Here is a 19,911-nt window from a genome sequence, read left to right on the forward strand (position 1 = left end):
GACAATGTAACCTGCTCACCTAATGTTTACGCTTGTAAAATTTATTTTATTTGCTAATGAATAACCTCATGTGGATTTCTGAATCTGTGTCTCATTTAGGAGTCTGCTACTGTCCACTGGATGTCGCATTTCGGTCATGGACGCATACTTTGAGAGCCTAAGTTATGAGGTCACAAAGTTTAGTACAATGTTAAGTCAATGGCAATTTTCCGGGTCAGTTTTTGGAAAACTGTAAGTCGGATCAGTTGGAGAAGATATAGCAACTTAATTCAGTACAGTTTGGAATTTTTGAAGTTAGTTTGGTGGTTGTAGCATGAACGGTCTAGGAGGAGATGCGTTCTTAAAATAGTCTTAGAAGAAGACGGAAGAAGATTAATAAGTTTGTGTAGTATAACAGCAAGTTGGCTTTCTCAAGCCACCATAATACCCTTAGTAGTGATTGGCTAATCTATCTGTGTGTGAAATGTCAGAGTGTGAGAATTTGTTTGCGCTGCTGTTGAGTTTGGGTGGTCAGACTGTATTTTAATGAGTGTGTTGTAGGATGTGTTGAGCTGTAAAAGTGCACGTGTGGTTGTATTGATGGTTTTGATGTATATGTGTGTGTCTGTAGATGTGGTGATGACTCTGCGCAGGCGATGCAGCCGCTCTCTCTGACCTTGGACAAACCCAGTCACACGCTCCTGCTGGCCTTCCACTCGTGTGTGGTGAGAGTGCCTGTTGCTCGCTGCCACCTGCACTCCAGATGCATGAAGTAAGAGCACACACACACACACACATGCATACAGTTGAAATCAGAATTATTTGCCCTCCTGTATATTTTCCCCTAATTTCTGTTTAACAGGGAGATTTTTAACACATTTTTTTAAACAAAGTAGTTTTAATAACTCATTTCTAATAACTGATTTATTTTATCTTTGCCATGATGACAGTCAATAATATTTGACTAGATATTTTTCAAGACACTAGTATTCAGCTTAATGTGACATTTAAAGGCTTAAATAGGTTAATTTAGCAAGTTAGGGTTATTAGTCAATGTATAACAATGGATTGTTCTGTAAACAATCGAAAACAAATATTGCTTAAGGTGGCCAATAATATTGACCTTAAAATAGTTGGAGTAAATTAAAACTGTTTTTATTCTAGCCGAAATAAAACAAATAAGACTTTCTTTAAAATACTAAAGAAAAACTAATTGCTCTAATTAAGCAATTATTGGGCAAATATTTGAAGAAGAAAAAAAAATTATAATTTTGACTTCAATTGTACATGCTGGGTTTCCATCAGCATTATGAAGTATCACTTGAAAAAACGATGGGAATTGCAAATTTGGAATAAAAGTCCCTTAATTCTCAAAGGAAACATTTTTATGCTTGCTTGATGTGTTTTGGACTTGTGTGAAAAAGATTTAATGTGAATAACAGGAGATGGAAATGCATTTGGCAAACATTACACCCACATGACTAATCAGCAGACTCATTTACTCTTGCTTTGTTTACTGTTGGTTGCTAGGTAACCAATACTACAGCCAGCCACTTTAAGAATTTGATGTAAACACAAAGGGTGCGAATTATACGAATGGGGGGAGAGGGTTGTTAATGTTAGTTTATATAATATGCCTCAGTGAACCAAATGTATATATTTGATTAAATTGTTAATAAAACGTGTTTACGTTTTCAGTGTTTTGATGGAAATCGATTGCCAGTTGTGCTCAATTACATTTTTGAAGTTGAACAAACAGTGACAAGTTTGCATTCCTGTTCCAATATGTGGATGACCACACACTTATTTATTATTTCACTGTTTAACTTCCATGTGCAAGCAAGTGTATAACCAAATACAAACTAGTTACATGTCGATACAAACATCGATTTTACAAGAAAATTGGTTTGTGGACACTTACATTGCTTGTCAGTGCTGTAGATCAGTGGTTCTCAAAGTGGGGGTCGGGACCCCCCAAGGGGTCGCGAGACAATGAAGGGGGGTCGCCTGGTGATTTCCAAAAATCTATTTATTTTTATTAAACCATAAGAATTACCATATTTTATCAATAAACTACTGAAGAGAAAAATTGTTGTTTATAGTTAATATATACTATATAGTTACTACATTAGCTTATAGTTACTAGTTCTATTGGATTGCGACCCCTGGTGTAATTACATAATTTTAAAGACAAACCAATGGCGTCAGATGCAGCAGATTGATTTTATAATATCAGGGTAAACTTTCTGGCACATTTACAACTCTGATTTACATTAAAAAAAAGATTAAACTAAGAATAAACTTGGGTCTATTGGTGTGTGTGCGCTATTGCATGCAAGGTTTCTGTATATATCACCTCAGAGGATATTGGGGGTCGCGAGTCACTAGCATTGTTATTTTGGGGGTCGCAAGCTAAAAAGTTTGGGAACCCCTGCTGTAGATCATCCGGTTTCAGACTGATGAATATGTTGCCATACAGAATGATGATGCATTTAAAATGGTAGGAAACATTATAGTGTATATTTAAATAATCTATCATTTTAATTAGACGTCCTTCAGGAGGGATCGAGTGTTAATTAAGGGTGTCAATCCCCTCTAATACTCCCCCTGAAATTCGCACCCTGGAAACACCTAATTAAAACTTTGCAATAATTTGCTTCAGATGCAATCCCGGCTATATGTTTGACTAGCCAGTGCAACAAATGTCATTTTCATTGACATAATGTATGAACTATTTAAAGTAGTAAATTATTATAGTAGTAAATAATAAACTGAAATAAAATAAATACAAACTATCGACATACAGTATTTTACTACAAAATTATTTTTTATTAGTTGATCATCTAATAAAAGTGTCAAAAATACATTGAGTTACTAACACAAATAAATAAAATCGAAATATAAATGGAAAAAATACAAAATAATTATGAGCAATAATCATTACTATAATTATGAATGAGCAATATGACACAGTAACAGTGCGATATGGCTGTATGTTGGCACTGGTGTGGCATGCCTCAGTGTCCCACCAGTGATGATATACAGCCATATCTCACTGCTCTGAGTGTGATATTGCATTTATACAACAGTTTAACTGCATAATCGTGTATATAACAAAGAAAATCAAACACGGAGAGTCTCAAAACCCTTTTGTATAAGGAACTACTTTTTTCCACCTTTCATTTACATTTGCTGACATGAGAACTGCAGAAACCGTTACTTCACCAACATCCCTTTAGAGCTAGTACTTGAATGATTCTCTTGCGTAATGTCTAAAGTGATGACAAAACAGGTGATTTTACTCACATTTTAAGGTAATAAGGCTGAACAGCATGAAATGCCATCAGTCTACAGAGATTTCCCAGTGTTTCTCTGTTGCATTCGGGATATCACAATAATTATCCGTGAAAAAGCCAAAGCAAACACTAGCAGATTACTATGGTATAAATACAGCACTACAACATACGAAAGAGAGAGATCGACTTAAAATGTTACTTACCTGTTTTATAATGATTTGATCAGCTGTAGTTAGAAATTAATTTTGTTCTCTAAGGACTTATTATGTGGTCTCTTTCGCCATTTTGTGGCACAACCATCTTTGCTCTGCTCAGTATAACAGGCAGATGGCCGTCCGAAATTATAAATATTCAAAATAGGCACTATCTTTATAAGTAAACTGCATTGTTTTCATCTAAACAAATACATTCTCACCTCAGAAAGCCTCAAAAGTACATTATGTTGCCCAACAGCTGCAATATTTATCAAACTGTTGTGAGTTTATTGATTTGCTGTCACTCTATGTGGGCGGAGTAATACACAAGAGTGAAGAGGCTGTACGAGTGCTGTTATTGCATAATATCGAACCGCTATCAGCCAATCAGATTTGAGAACCAGACAGAACTGTTGTATAATAGCATATAGTTATTTGAAAAAAAAATATATATATAAATGAAAAAAAATTTACATTCATTAAAGAAACTGGAAAATAATCTGGTTTTAATCTGCATTTAACAAACTGTATGAAGATTGTAATGTTTAAAAATTTTTATTTGTATCTAATTCAAAACATTTTCGTATCATGTTTTAGTTTTGATGATTCTATAATAACACTGTTGCGCTGATTAAACACGCTCTCGTTCACACGCTCTCTCATTTTCCATCTTAAAGTAAATTGTGCCACCCAAACGCACAGTGCTTGATCAGCGCCTTTGAAACGACTGTGACCCAGCTTTTACAGTTTCCCTCAGACACACACACATGCACACACACTTGTTCTGGCCCGTATCCCGTTCGGCACATTTGGAACGGGCTCTTCCTGTGAAGCAATAAAGCTCTGGTGTAATTCAGCCGTGATTAATGGCGGAGGCTGTGATTGAGTCTGCTGACGCTTTCCTTCATCTTGCGGTAAAGCACAGTCCTGCCATCTGCACCAGCTCACCATCCTAAATCTGTGCCCCTTTACATCACTCCTGACACACTACAGCACACCGACATGGGTGGCACAATTAATACACTATTTGATTGCATTAAGAATTGAAAGTTTTCAGATGTTTACATATGCAAATGAGACATTGTTTTGTTAAGTATGCACTAATTTGCATACATTTCAAAGAAGTGGTCCACTATGATGTCATATTTTAACTTTAGTTGATGTGTAATGTAGCTGTGTAAACATAAACAGCATCTCTTTATGTAATATGCTTAAAGTTCAAGGCAAAGGGAGACATTGGCATTTACAGAATTACCTTAGCAAAGCCAACAGCAAACAAAGTTTGGGGGCTACAAAAAATACATCCGGGTTAATGAGATCACAAATGCTTCAGGTTACGCGCATTCACCATGTGCACACACCCTGTGCAGCAAAGGGGCATGGCCAGAGCAAGATTACTATAGTTAATGAAAACGAGCGATAAAACAAAAACTAGAATTGAAAAAACATTTTTATTAACTGAAATAAAAAACTAGATAAAATCTAGATAAAAACTAGAAATAACTGAAACTGTATTGTGGACAAACTAAAATTATTGCAAAAACATCCTTCGTTTTCGTCTTTGTAAATGTATTTAATTCATGAGCCTTTTAGACGTAAATTTATTTACTTTGTGATGGCAGTTTTACACCAGGGGCCTCATGTACGAAGACTTGCATTGAACTAATACTAAAACATTGTGTATGGACAAAGCTGTAAAAGTACGCATGCATTAAAAAATCAGAAATATGAATCACTGCGTATGCAGAATCTCACGCATATTCTCTTTGTACATCCGAATTAACATGAAATTGAGCGCAACATGCACAAGTGCAAAACCCATCCCTGCCTCCTCCCATGTATAAATATGGTAATGACTCCTCTTTGGCAAAACCAAATGAAAAAGCAATGGCAAAAAAAGCAAGCAAAAAGAGAAACTTTACAGAATATGAATTGGAGGTGCTCCTATCGGAGGTAGACTGGAGAAAAACTGTGTTATTTGTCCTCCGGAATTAATAACAAAAAAATAATAAAATAGAGTGGGAGAGTTTAGCTGATGTGGTTAACGCAGTGGGGTCTGAACATCGCACTTTGAGTGAATGAAAAAAGAAATGGTCCGATGTAACGGTGCAGGTTAAAAGGAGAACAGCAGCGCACCGTCAAATTGTGAACCAAAGAGGCGGTGGAACAGGGGATGCTGAACTAACACCCTATAAGGAGAGAGTTGCCTCAATTGCGGGTAACACTTTAATATATATATATATATATATATATATATATATATATATATATATATATATATATATATATATATATATATATATATATACATACATACATATATATATATATATACACATACATATATATATATACACATACATATATATATATACACATACATATATATATATATATATATATATATATATATATATATATATATATATATATATATTTATATAAATAAATACAATGTTTCAGTTTTTTTTTATAAAATGATGCAGAAAAATCAGGTAATAATAGAAGGCAAAAGAAATATTTTGCTAATAAATAAAGCTTTAAAATAAGCATTTTTTCTAGACAATCAGTTTGGGCCTTCAAAAAATGTTCTGAGAAGGAGGTGGGCCTCGAAGTGAAAAAGGTTTAGAACCCTTGATGTATAAGAAATAATATACAGAGAAATAAATCTGAAAAAATCACTGGTAAAAAAAGTGTACTGGCAGTTTATTAAAAGATTTTTGTGCTGTAAAATACAACATTAACATAGACAATATATCACTTTAGCTATTAATAAAAGTCACTTTTTCAAACTTTTTTTAAGGTTTAAAGTTGTTGGAAGAAAGGTCAAGATCCCATAATGCAATTCAATAGCATAAACAAACTAACGAAAAATATAAAAAATAAAAACGTGAATCACAAAATACTGAGAACTTTAATAAGGACCAATTTTACAGTGTTTGTTTACTTCACAGACAAATATTCTGTGTTGATGACAGCTGCTTTTATCGCTAAATGAAAGTTCTTTAAATCATGGTGCAAATATCTGACATACAATATATATGTTCTGATTTTTTTTTATAAAAGAAGTTTAACCTTGAAGAGACTCTTATGAGAAGAAATAAGAGCACGGCTGAATGTCTGAGTCATTTCTGTCTGCCTCTGCTTCTCTCTTTTCATTCAGTCTCTGGAAGTCTTTATAAATCATGATTTCTCTTCTCTTTGGTCTTCTGTATTCATTATAGAGGAGGTCAGTATTGTCATCTGTAATAATATTGATGAACATTGTGTGTGTTTGTGTGTGTGTGTGTGTGTGTGTGTGCGTGTGTTTGTGTGTAGAAACTGCATTGCGTCCAGAGATCCATACTGCGGCTGGACCAGAGGAAGCACCTGCACACTCCTGAGACCCGGCACCAGGTCAGACACAAAACAACAAACATCTACTACACAAACATAGATGCTTGGCTTAAGTGTTGCGAAAGAATGCTGTCCTGTGGTGGATATGAACCTCAAAGAGGCAATGGAATTACCATTAAGTTTATATGACCACCGCTGAATATTAATGTTGCATAAACCCATCTAACAACGTTTTGAGAATGATCTGGAAAAGTTCTCTCAAAGTTATGAACAAATAATCTTCCTGTAATGTTAACACAGTCTTTGTTCAAATTAACAATGAAATCATTTTATATAACACTCACCGGCCACTTTATTAGGTACAGCTTACTAGTACAGGTTGGACCCTCTTTTGCCTTCAGAACTACCTTAATCCTTTGTGGCATAGATTTAACAAGGTACTGGAAATATTCCTCAGAGGTTTTGGTCCATATTGGCATGATAGCATCACGCAGTTACTGCAGATTTTTCAGCTGCACATCCATAATGTGAATCTCCCGTTCCACCACATGCAAAAGGTGCTCTTGGGTTGAGTTCTGGTGACTGTGGAGGCCATTTGAGTACAGTGAACTCATTGTCATGTTAAAGAAACCAGTCTGAGATGATTCACACTATGACATAGCACGTTATCCTGCTGGAAGTACTGTATATAGTACATCGTTTGGACATTTACGCCCACAGAACTGCCGCTCACTGGATATTTTCTCTTTTTCTGACCATTCTCTGTTAACCCTAGAGATGGTTGTGTGTGAAAATCCCAGTAGATCATCGGTTTCTGAAATACTCAGACCAGCCCGTCTGGCATCAACAACCATGCCATGTTCAAAGTCACTTAAATCATCTTTCTTCCCTATTCCCAACATACAAAACATTGCAAAATGCAAAACACTGCAAAATGCAAACACAGGCTAGACGGACTTTATGCTGACGACATATTATTTCCATTATGCTGCGTTTACACCAAAGACAAAGCATCACATCACTTACTGTAGTTTACCTGCAGGATATTGTAACCAAGTGAACTTTTAGTTTGATTTGAATTATTTGAATTTGCACAAAAGACACAATAGAGGTGGACTCCAAACACCTGCGGAAATTCTACAAAATGTTTGCATTTGCATCACGCGATGTCTGTAGAAGTCGTTTTTGGATGTTAGGCAACACACAGACATACACACACATGAATAAAAGTTTTAAAATCTATATTTTGTTGTACAGTTGGAGGTTCACCACTGTTATTTGGAGAGAAGCACTTGACTAGCTTATTCCAACGAGGTGCGCTATTTGCACTTAGCCTAAATAGATACTCCAAAATCGGCATTTTAAACAGTTAAACTATATAGTATAAGATAACACACACAGCTGCCTAAAGAATGCCATTTTCACACCGTTTACAGGTAGCTCACATGCTCAGTATACTCTAAGTGTGCGATTTCTTTTTAAATCACTCGCGCGTTCTCAGTAGACATATACAGTTGAAGTCAGAATTATAAACCCCCCTTTGAATTTATTTTTCCTTTTTAAATATTGCCAAAATGATGTTAAATAGAGCAAGGAGATTTTCACATTATGTCTGATAATATTTTTTACTCTGGACAAAGTCTTGTTTTATTTCGGCTAGAATAAAAGCAGTTTTTAATTTTTTAAACACCATTTAAGGTACAAATTATTAGCCCCTTTCAAACAAACTATCATTATATAATAACTTGCTTAATTACCCTAACCTGCCTAGTTAATCTAAATAACCTAGTTAAGCCTTTAAATGTCACTTTAAGCTGTATAGAAGTGTCTTAAAAAATATCTAGTCAAATATTACTTACTGTCAACATGGCAAAGATAAAATAAATCAGTTATTACAAATGAGTTATTAAAACTATTATGTTTAGAAATGTGTTGAAAAAATCTCTATATTAAACAGAAATTGGGGGAAAAATAAACAGGGGGGGTGGGGCTAATAATTTGGGGGGGCTAATCATTCTGATATCAACTGTATGTATGATTGCATTCATAGCGGACCAGAGTTTGCGCGAACCGTACCCCAGACCATGTCTTTCTGGCGGACTCAGGTACAGTTCACGGTTGTGCACCTGAGTTCAGATGACGGCATTCACTCTAGCTAAACGTACCGTACTTTGATATCAAACAAACATGGGTGCGGACCAAAAATGCTAGTGTGAACGTACCCTTAGGTATGCTTTCTATGCTTTCGCCCTTAGAAAGCACCCTTATGTTAAGTTAAAAAAATTCCAGCTTTTACATGCAGCGTCACTCATTAATATCATTTCCAAAGCTGTGGAACAATCAGAAGAACTCTGAGTGCTGGGCAAGCATTGCAAGCTTCTGCTTACAGTAGTAAGTTGGCAAAACCATTTTATTTGATAGCAACATTACAGAAAAGGTTCTTTTTAAATAATAAAAAAAAAAACCTTAGCGCTTCGTCTTATGTTTTTGTGTGGCAGCTAGGTAGATGTTCACCTTTAACTCAATTGCACTAATATTCAGGTATAGCCAAACGTGACTGTTGTTGCTCACTAGAACATGTGTCTGGAATAAAAGTCGTTGACTTGAAAAACAAAACAGAACCAGATGTGTTTTGAATAGTGTTCTGAATGCACTGACGCATGAAATTGACTTTGCTTAAAGGTGCAGTAGGTGATCTGCCAAAATGCTAACCGCTTAGCATATTATCTTTGGACGACTGGGAGGGATTGTGATTCAAAGCCACACCCCTGAAATCGCGAGCGCGCACGCACCGCGTCACAACAGCAGACAGACAACAAACTAGTTCATGTCATTCGCCAGTTAGTTAGTGTCAGCGGCGTGCAGGAATAACATTAATTACTTTGTCACACTTACATGCTATATCAGAGCGAATATTCAGAGTAGCATGGTAAACAGTACAGGAAGACTGTCATTGTTCAAAAATGACCCAATGTGAATATAAAAGCAACTTCAGCTCAATAAAGCAGTTAGGCGGTATAGCGCTATTTACTGGTGTTTTGTTGTTAAACTAAATATAAATCTACATTATAGATGCTGTCAATGAACCTTATGAAACTGAGAACAATCACATCAATCTTTCACCAGGAGATTTCAGTGGCTGAACAACGTCTGTGCATACAAGTCATTCATAACAACACAATCTAACATAAGCTCAGCCTGACTAAGTTTTAAAACAACATTACCTGTCGAACAGTGATACTTCAGCCATGGTGTCATCCTTTCTCCAGTGTGCTAAAGTAACTCCACTACTGATTCAGGTTTTTAAAAGTTTCAATTCAGCATTTGATTTCTCCCGGTCCGTCTCGTGACCGCGCGGCCGCTTTAAAGGCGAATTATACCCACGCCTGTCTTTACAGTAATCGGCCCGAGCTCGTCTGTCCTTCGGCACCTCCGGCTCCGACTCGGCATCAGCGAGCGGCCCGCAGCTCGCTCGCGCGCATTCGTTTGTGATGCAGACGGGCACGCGCTAATGGCGGATCTGCATGAACAGATGCGCAGAAGTCCGAATCTACATATGCTGACTGACAGTCTGACCTGCTTATCGGAATTATGGGAGACGTCGGTCCGACTCTATTTAATTGGATGAACATTTTTTTGTTTTATGCTTTACCCAGATTTTAAAAATACATGTAAATACATTTAGATAATTTACTGTAATCATTACTATTGGACTGTGAAGAGACTTTCAACCAGCACAACAAAAAATGTTTCTGAAGACAATCACCTACTGCACCTTTAACTAGTAGCATTTGCATTCATCTAATGTGTCGCGTATCTAATCTGCGAATTTTGCAGTTTAAGTTAGAATCCGTTTTGTCCTGTTTTGCAGATTGCCGTTTGTGCAGGACGTCGAATATGGAAACACCTCACATCTCGGAGACTGCGATGGTGAGTTTGTGACCTTTACTTCCCGATGTATATCCAACACGTCTCTCCTTCCCCCCGAGAGAATTCTCCAGTAACCCTTCAACAATACAGAAAAGATCCGGTCTGGTCCGCTTCCAAAAGTTTTGCTTGAGAAGTCAAAGTCATAAAGTCACAGGTTGAATCGGAAGAGATGGAGGAAGATAATGAGAGAAAAGAAAAGCCTTGAGTCTTTTTCTTTTTAGAAATTAATTGATTTCTGAATTTCTGAGTGTGCGCGTGCAAGTTAGCGGCAGTGTTTACATTGTTTAAAAGACAAAAGATGGTTTATATTTTCAAACATGCAGAAGCTTAGATTCGCTTTGCACTCTTAATGGTGTTTTGAAAATCTGGCAGCTTATGAAACACTTTCTGTCAAGTCTGTGCTGTGGCTCAAACCTATTGCATATGTTTCCAAAAATGAGATTTAGCTTATGGAAAAGCTGTGAAGTCTCATCTTCAAGAGCACTTGAATGGAAACGACTGCCCTGATAGTCAGACAGAGGAGGTCACAGTACATATCACTGCAAGCCGTATTGATTCAGCTTATAGTCACATGCATTCTTTAAAATAAAGGTTTCAAAAGAGGCAACTATTTTAAAGGGATAGTTCACCCAAAAATAGAAAATGATTTATTCTCCCTTGTGTGGGTTTAAACCTTTACGAGTTTCCTTCTTCTGAACTCAAAAGAAGATATTTTGAAAAAAGCTGGTTGCTAACATCCATCAACTTCCATAGTAGGAAAAAAAATATGGATGTGACTATGGAAGTCAATGGAAGCCTGTCTTTTGTCTTCAACAAAAAAATAAAACTCAACTCTTATCTCACTCAACTTTTTTTTTTTTACATACACTGTTACATATTTTATTGTATTTTTGTGGTAACTTACTGGCAGAACCATTGCCAGCAGTGTACCACAACTGCCCCTTGATTTACTGTAACAGTACGTTACTGTAATTTACCTGTAAATGTGTTTTACAGTAGCAGAGCTCTACTGCAATTTCATTTAACAGTAAATCAGCTTTAAAGTAACTTATTTTTGCGGAAAAATGCTTTTTACTGCATTTAAATTTTACAGTGTGACAATTTTTACACTACTTAAATTGTAATTTATTTACATTTTACACTAGCAGTACAAAACCTTTATTTTTAGTATTTACTTTTTTAAATTAATAATTTTTTTTTTTTACTAATTTATTAAATTCCAAACAAGATCACGTACAGCATTCATTCATTTTCTTTTCAACTTAGTCCCTTTACTAATGTGGGGTCGCCACAGCAGAACGAACCGCCAACTTATCCAACATATGTTTCACACAGCGGATGCTCTTCCAGCTCCAACCGATCTCTGGGAAACATCCACACACACTCATTCACACTCATACACTATGGCCAATTTTAGCTTACCCAATTCACCTATACCACATATTTTTTGGATTTGTGGGGCAAACCAGAGCACCTGGAGAAAACCCACGCGAAGGCAGAGAGAACATGCACACTGCACACAGAAATGCCAACTGACCAAGCTGAGGCTCGGACCAGCAACCTTCTTGTGGTGAGGCGACAGCACTACCTACTGCACCACCGTGTCGCCCTCATGTACAACAGTATTTATTGACAATATTTTCATTGTCTTAATATACAATTTAAATGATTTACAAAAGTCATTTTTATTCATTCACTTATTTCAAATGCATTTTCTTATAATGCATTTTCTTAGTCATCAGCCGTCTCATTTTTGTCTTCAACTACAGTAGCAGTACCTAATAACATTGGTTACACTAGAATACAGCAAAGTCCTAATATGCAGTAAGTTACTGTAAAGGTTTTCAAACCTCTGTTTTCGCCACAGCGCAGTGCATATTACAGTAGTGAACTGTAAAGAATGTATGTGTTTTTTTACTTGCTGTTTTTGCAGTAAATAATTGTAAAATTGTGGTAGTCTAATGATGCATTCACAACAGACAGGGATTAAGCGTCAAGTGCGGGGGATTTATATGTTAAGTCAATACAAAGACACGAATAAAAATACTGCGACGCAACACGAATTGAGCGTTTTGCACTTTTGGCGTGCGTAACGCGCAAATTGCTTGAATTGGAAAATCTGAACTTTTGCGGATGTTCACACCACGTTCATGAGCTTGCCCATATGGGCATGATTATGACATAGAGCCTGCAGTTGGTGTCACGAGAGGAAGTCCTCTTGCCAACACTGGACAACATCTCGTCAAACTAGACTGGGCTCAGTCGAAAGCACCACTGAAAGCCTCCATCATCCAGGTAAAGTTTCTGGAGGAGTTGATGAACTCAAAGAGCTGGGTGCACTTTTGAAATCAGGATCTAGTGGACTCAGACATGACGCCGAATATATCTATGTTGTTTTTCAGCCTTCCTAAAGTGCATAAAGCACAGCTACTCTCTCAATAAAATCCATGTTAGCCATTTAGCAGTTAAACTAGAGTCACCAGGCAGACAAATGCTCCGCCCATAACATTAATCTGCGTATATTGTGAAGCAATTCTAATGCGCGAATGAAGTGAGTAAACTCAAAACGTTCACGTGTCTTGGATCTGTTCACGATTTATTTGCACAAGCTGCTTCTGGTGTGAACGCCCCATAACAGTGTATACTACACTTGTCTGTAAGTGATCATTTTGGTGTGAAAGAAAAAAAAACATGCTGTTTCTGTGTGTCTCTTTAAATGCAAATGAGCTGCTGCTTCCTGCCAAACAACCCTTTACAACTTGTGCCATATTTAATCTGGAAACCACACACAGAGTCTTGTCAGTCTTAACTCCTGATAAACCATTTCCTGAGCACGCAGACATGAAGCATCAAATACAAACATGATCATGTCAATGTTGGCTATTTCTAAGAATATAAACCTTTAGAGAAAAATTGCAAGTGTATCAGCATGATAAGTACATGAACCAGGCAACAACACAGTACTAACACAATTCAACAACGGCCTCTTTTTTTTGCTGGAAATGATTTAAATTCTGAATAATGCGTCATGCACGTTCCTAAAAGAAAATTCAGATGTTTGACTACAACAGAGGTGTTTGGGGAGTTCAGAAACAGTGTTACAAATATAGAGAATATCTCCCTTTGGAGTAGACTGTGCTTTGTACTGTAAGTTTGCAGATATTTTCCTGCTCAGACAGCAAGTTTACACACTAAAGGATGCTGAAGGTAACATTAAGGACTTTAAATGAATAGGAGAGAAAGAGAAAGCCATGGGTTTGTAGTGTTAAGAAAAGCACGCCAACAATTTTGAGAACAATGAATTTCTGTTGTGGTTTTCTATTTTTATCTTACAACAGATCGTCACCTTGGAATTATAAGGTTCTATCTGTGTCTAAATTATTTTGAGATATTGAGCTTCAAAGTTTTAGAATTCCCTATAGCAAACAGTGGGTGAAGCAGTGGCGCAGTAGGTAGTGCTGTGGCCTCACAGCAAGAAGATCGCTGGGTCGCTGGTTCGAGCCTCGGCTCAGTTGGCGTTTATGTGTGAAGTTTGCATGTTCTCCCTGCTTTCACGTGGTTTTCCTCTGGGTGCTCTGGTTTCTCCCACAGTCCAAAGACATGCAGTATGGGTGAATTGGGTAGGCTCAATTGTCCGAAATGTGTGAGTGTGTGTGTGAATGTTTCCCAGAGATGGGTTGCGGCTGGAAGGGCATCCGCTGCGTAAAAACTTGCTGGATAAGTTGGCGGTTCATTCCGCTGTGGCGACCCCCAATTAATAAAGGGACTAAGCCGACAAGAAAATGAATAGCAAACAGTATGTGTGTGTAACATTTGTTTTTTTAAATAAAACGTCTTAAAATGTAGATAATGTAAATAATTTTTCATTTAATAAAAATATATCAAAAATTCAATTTTGACAAAAATGTCAGATAGACCCCTATAACTCTAAGGTGACGACACAACAGGAAATCATTGTTCTCAACATTGTTGGCGCGTTGCAACAGTTAGGATGTGCTTCTTTAATATGGTCGCAAGTAAATGATGCTCAATTAAAATTTTAAATGGGGACTTTTTTCAGGTTTTGATGAAATTCAAACACAAGTGATTACAAGAGTCATTTTAGCACACGTTAATATGGTCACACTTTACAATAAGGTTCATTAGTTAATGTTAATTAATGTATTTACTAACATGAACAAACAACGAATAATAAATTTACTACAGTATTTGTTGATGTTAGATATTGTTAGTTAATGAAAATACAGCTGTTCATTGTTAGCATTAACTAATGTTAAAAAGCATGGACTTGGATGTTACTAATGCATTAGTAAATGTTCAATTATGATTAATAAATGCTGTACAAGTGTTGTTCATGATTAGTTCATGTTAGTAAATGCATTAACTAATGAACCTTATTGTAAAGTGTTACCGTTAATACCAAGTATGCTTTGTTTACACCAGAAGCAGAACAAACGAACAAATCGTGCGGAAATAGACGCATGAACATTTTGAGTTAACTTGCTTCATTCACACGTCAAATTCACTTCACAATAGATGCAGATTCGCCTTCTGTTTGCCCGGTGACTCTAGCTTTGTTGCTAAATGGCTGACCTGGGTTGGTAACACTTTAGGATAACTATCCGATATAACTAGTTAAAAGTCCATTAACTAGTAACAATAAATAAATAACATTTCTTTTATTAGAAAAGTTATTCAAAAGTTTCACTGGTACTATTAGATAGTAAACAAATATGAACAACTGATCTGTAAAGGGTGAGTTAATATATTAGTTAAGTGTTTGTTATTAGCTTATTTATGTTATTGGGACGTTATTCTTAAGTTGCAACTATTTCTCATTTACTAACAGTTTATAAATGAAGAATAGTTGCAACTAGAATTACGTCCCTATAACATATATAAACTATTAACTGATACTTAACAAGTCTTTAGTGAGTAATTTACTAACAGCTTGTACATGATCTATTACTAATATATTAGGTATAGTTCTAAATCATTAAAATAGAGTTAACAAGTCATTTATAACTTATTAACTAACAGCTTGTAAGTTATCTGTTGGCCATATATAAGGCACAGTTATAAATAATTAACAAACTGTTAACTTTTATTTAATAAGTCATTTATAACTTATTAACTAACAGTTTATAAATAGACTATTAACTAGTTATAACGGATAGTTATTCTAAAGTGTTACCCATGGATTTTATTGAGAGAGTAGCTGTGCCTCATGCCCTTTAAGAAGGTTGAAAAACAGCATAGAGTCATCCGGAGTTCACTAGATACTGATTTCAAAGGTGCACCCAGCTTTGTGAGTTCATCAACTCTTCCAATAACTATACCTGGATGATGGAGGCTTTCAGCAGTGCTTCCCACTGAGCCGAGCCCAGTTTGATGAGCTGTTGTCCGGTGTCGTTTAGATCACAATTCACGGTATTTACAAACCAATAACTACCACAACTAGCTTAACAGACTACTAAGTAGCTGTTTATTAATAGTTACTAAAGTAGAACTTGGGTGTAGGTTTGGGTAGAATTACGGATGCAGAATAAGACCATAACTAATTTATTCAAGTCAGACTATCAGCACAAAAATAAAAAATATCACGAGGTTATAAAATAAGTAATTAGTATTTACATTCATGAGGTCGCCACTGCGGAATGAATCGCCAACTTATCCAGCATATGTTTTAAACAGCGGATATCCTTCCAGCTGCTACCCATCACTGGGAAACACCCATACACACTCATTCACACACATAAACTACGGACCATTCTAGCTTACCCAGTTCACCTATACCACATGTTTTTGGACTTGTGGGGGAAACCGAAGCACCCAGAGGAACCCACGCCAACATGTGGAGAACATGCATTAATCATATTTTAACATCAATTAATGCATTATTAAAGTCCAAAGTTGTGCTAGTTACCATTAGCTAACGCACAGTGAGTTAACATGAACTAATATTATTTTACTTAAATAACATTTAATAACATTTACTAACATTAACACAGATGATGCAATACAGTAATAAATGTATTACTAATTGTTTGTTCATGTTATTATATAAATTAACTAACATTAACTAGTGGACCATTATTTTATTCATTTTATGGTTCCTTATGTTTCAAGAGATGAATGTTCAATAAAAGCGATAATTATTGAAGGGTGGTGGTGGGGGGGGGGGGTATTTTATTAAATAAATAAATAAATAAATAGATAGATAGATTTAAGTTATATTATCAATAATTAATGAAGGTCATCCAGACCAACAAACAGCACTAGACCAGCATAAACATCCTGGATATGGTGTTCCTTGCAGCAGTAAGAGTTTGTTTACTTACTTTGAATTAATATTCAGCATAAAGCTGGAGGCAAAGGGATGCATTTACAGACAGTGGAAATGAAGGAACACAATTAACATTGAGAATAAAATTAACCCCAACATCAAGAGGCAAATGGGAGCTAATTGAATAGATAGAGAGAAATTTGGGCGCATCCATAATACAACTGAAACATCAGCCCGGAGAGATGCAGCTATAAAATGGCCATCGTCTGGATCCAGTGTAAGTCAGTTTTGAGATGTGAATCAGCCTGTCATGAGCTCTTTTAAACTCAGCAGTGCTGCAGAAACAGCTCCAGTCTGCTGGTCAGCTGTCCACTTGTCTAGATCTGTTCAGTCATATTCAGCCTGACATGGGTTAGATACTCAATGCCGAAAAAAGAAGAGAAAAAGAAGTGATTTTTTTGCAGATCTCTTTATAATAATAATAAGCATTTGCATTTAAAACATCAACATGCATGTGTATGTGATGTATATAGTGTTATATTCATTTATTAAAGTGTGTGCAGTTATCAACAAGACATATATACCAATTTGGCCCACGCTATGACTGACAATTAAAATATGCTACAAATACAAAGACCAAGAAAAACGTTTAATGATCAGAATATTTCTTCCTCTCTCTTGCTTTCGCTCTCTTTGAAATGATTGCTACACCCTTGAGGACACACACATTACAAGCAATTTCATAGCAGTATTTTAGTTTTTAGGTTTGTTCAAAGGAAAAGCAATATTAAGAAAAGGCTTGAGTTGTTGAGTGTGATGTGTGCAGCCGACTCCTGCTGTTACAATGAACAAATGCAATAAAAGAGCTGAGATTCCCAGCTGAGACTACAACCACTTTAATGGCAGAAAACACAAAGAAAATGACTGAGAGAGAATGCAGGAATAAGAAAGCAGAAAAGTGGGGTTGTGTATGTTTTCCTATATGTTTGTGGTAATATTATCTTTTAGATACAACTATTATGGGAATATCCAACACAATCTCACAGCAATTCGTAACTTTTTGACTTAGTGGCTAAATTGTATCATTTTGAATGATCTCATGTGTACAATTTAGTATGATTTGTTCATCCCCCAATCACGGTTGAGTTGGGCCACGCCTTCTTTTAAAATTCATACATTTTCAAACGACTGAACTCATACAAGTTAGTTAAGTTTTCTTGTGAATTCGTACGATCTCATGCGTACTGTTTAGTCATCCCCTATTGACGATTGTGTTTAGGGGTGGGGTTTGGTGCCACGCCTCTTTTTAAAAATTTTACATTTTTGTACGACTGAACTACGTATTCGTACAAAATAGCCACTAAACTCACAAGACATAAAATAGTTTTTTTTTTGTGTGTGTGTAAATTAGTTCGAACGTGTCTACAATTTATTATAATTTGCTCATGCCCCATTTATGGTTGTGCTTAGGAGTGGTGTGGGGTCATGCCTCCTTTAAAAAATTGAAAATTTTTGTACAACTGAACTAAACTGACAAAAATTTTAATAAATTAAGTATTCTCGTTTATTAGTACAATCTCATGCATACAATTTAGTACAATTTGCTCATCCCCCATTGACGGTTATATTTAGGGGTGGAGTTTGGTGCCCCGCCTCTTAAAAAAAACATATGTTTTTGTACAACTGAAGTCATACAAATTCATACGAAATAGTCACTTAACCTACAAAACGTAAAATAGTTGTTTCCATGTTAATACATACAGTCTCATGCGACAATTTAATATGGTTTCCTCATTCCCTAATGATGGTTGTGTTTAGGGGCTGTGTTAAGTGCCATGCCTCTTTTTTTGAAATCGTAAATTTTTGTACAGCTGAACAGAAAAAACATAAAAATAGTTAAATTTTTTCGTAAATTTATACAATCTCATGCATACAATTTGGTACAATTTGCTCATCCCTCATTGACAGTTGTGTTTAGGGGTGGTGTTTAGTGCCATGCTTCCTTTTAAAAATGATGATTTTTTGTACAACTGAACTCGTACAAATTTGTACAAAATAGCCACTAAACTCACAAAAGGTAAAATATATATAAAAAAAAAAAGTAAAATAATTAAGGATTCTCATGAATTCGTACGATGTCATGCGACAATTTAGTAAATGTTGCTCATCCCCCACTGACGGTTGTGTTTAGAGGTGGTGTTTGGTGCCCCGCCTCTTTTTAAAAATCGTGAATTTTTGTTCAACTGAACTCTTACGAATTCATGCAAAATAGCCACTAAACCGACAAAACGTAAAATAGTTACTTTTTCTCTTGAATGTGTATGATTTCGTGTACAATTTGCTCATCCCCTATTGACGGTTGTGTTTAGGGATGGGGTTTGGTGCCATGCCTCCTTTTGAAAATCATGAATTTTCATATGACTGAACTGATACGAATTCAAATGAAATAGCCACTAAACTGACAAAACGTAAAATATTTGTGTCCTTATAAATATGTGCAACCTCGTGTGTACAGTTTAGTACGGTTTGCTCATCCCCAATGGCGGTTGGGTTTTGGGGTGGAGTTTGGTGCCACGCCTCCTTTTTAAAATTATACATTTTTTTGCGACTGAACTTATACGAATTCTTACAAATTAACTACTAAACTTACAATATGTAAAATAGTTACATTTCCTCATGAGATCAGGCTGACATATCATAGTATTCTTTGATTGCACATTAAATATGTTCATTTATAACCACCAAATGCCACCAAACCATCAACATTTTACACAAACAGCATCCTGAGCATCTCCTTCTGTGGCCTACAGTAGAAAGAAAATCTTTTGCACTGACACTTGGCAAAGTAAAAGATGACAGAATTTTCCTATATGGGTGAACGATTCTTAAA

At 36.0% G+C, this 19,911-nt stretch overlaps 2 protein-coding genes across 21 annotated transcripts in view; one reads left to right on the forward strand and one right to left on the reverse strand.

Annotated features, from left to right (window-relative positions):
- The window catches only part of sema6ba (sema domain, transmembrane domain (TM), and cytoplasmic domain, (semaphorin) 6Ba), a 269,128-nt gene that overhangs the window by 239,246 nt on the left and 9,971 nt on the right, over positions 1-19,911 (forward strand). For 19 of the 20 annotated variants that reach the window (XR_015477841.1, XR_015477843.1, XR_015477840.1 and 16 more), the window contains 3 exon segments: positions 611-751; positions 6,788-6,865; positions 10,677-10,735. Coding sequence is in view for 11 of the 20 variants with exons in the window: in XM_087239716.1 (XP_087095842.1) it covers positions 611-751; positions 6,788-6,865; positions 10,677-10,735 (278 nt within the window). In the remaining 9 variants the exon portion in view is untranslated. 20 annotated transcript variants of the gene reach the window in all.
- The window catches only part of cactin, a 465,667-nt gene that overhangs the window by 152,420 nt on the left and 293,336 nt on the right, over positions 1-19,911 (reverse strand). The window lies entirely within an intron of this gene.

The sequence above is a fragment of the Danio rerio genome, chromosome 2 (genome assembly GCF_052040795.2).
Source record: "Danio rerio strain M-AB ecotype USA chromosome 2, GRCz13ab, whole genome shotgun sequence".
Taxonomy (NCBI): Eukaryota; Metazoa; Chordata; class Actinopteri; order Cypriniformes; family Danionidae; genus Danio; species Danio rerio.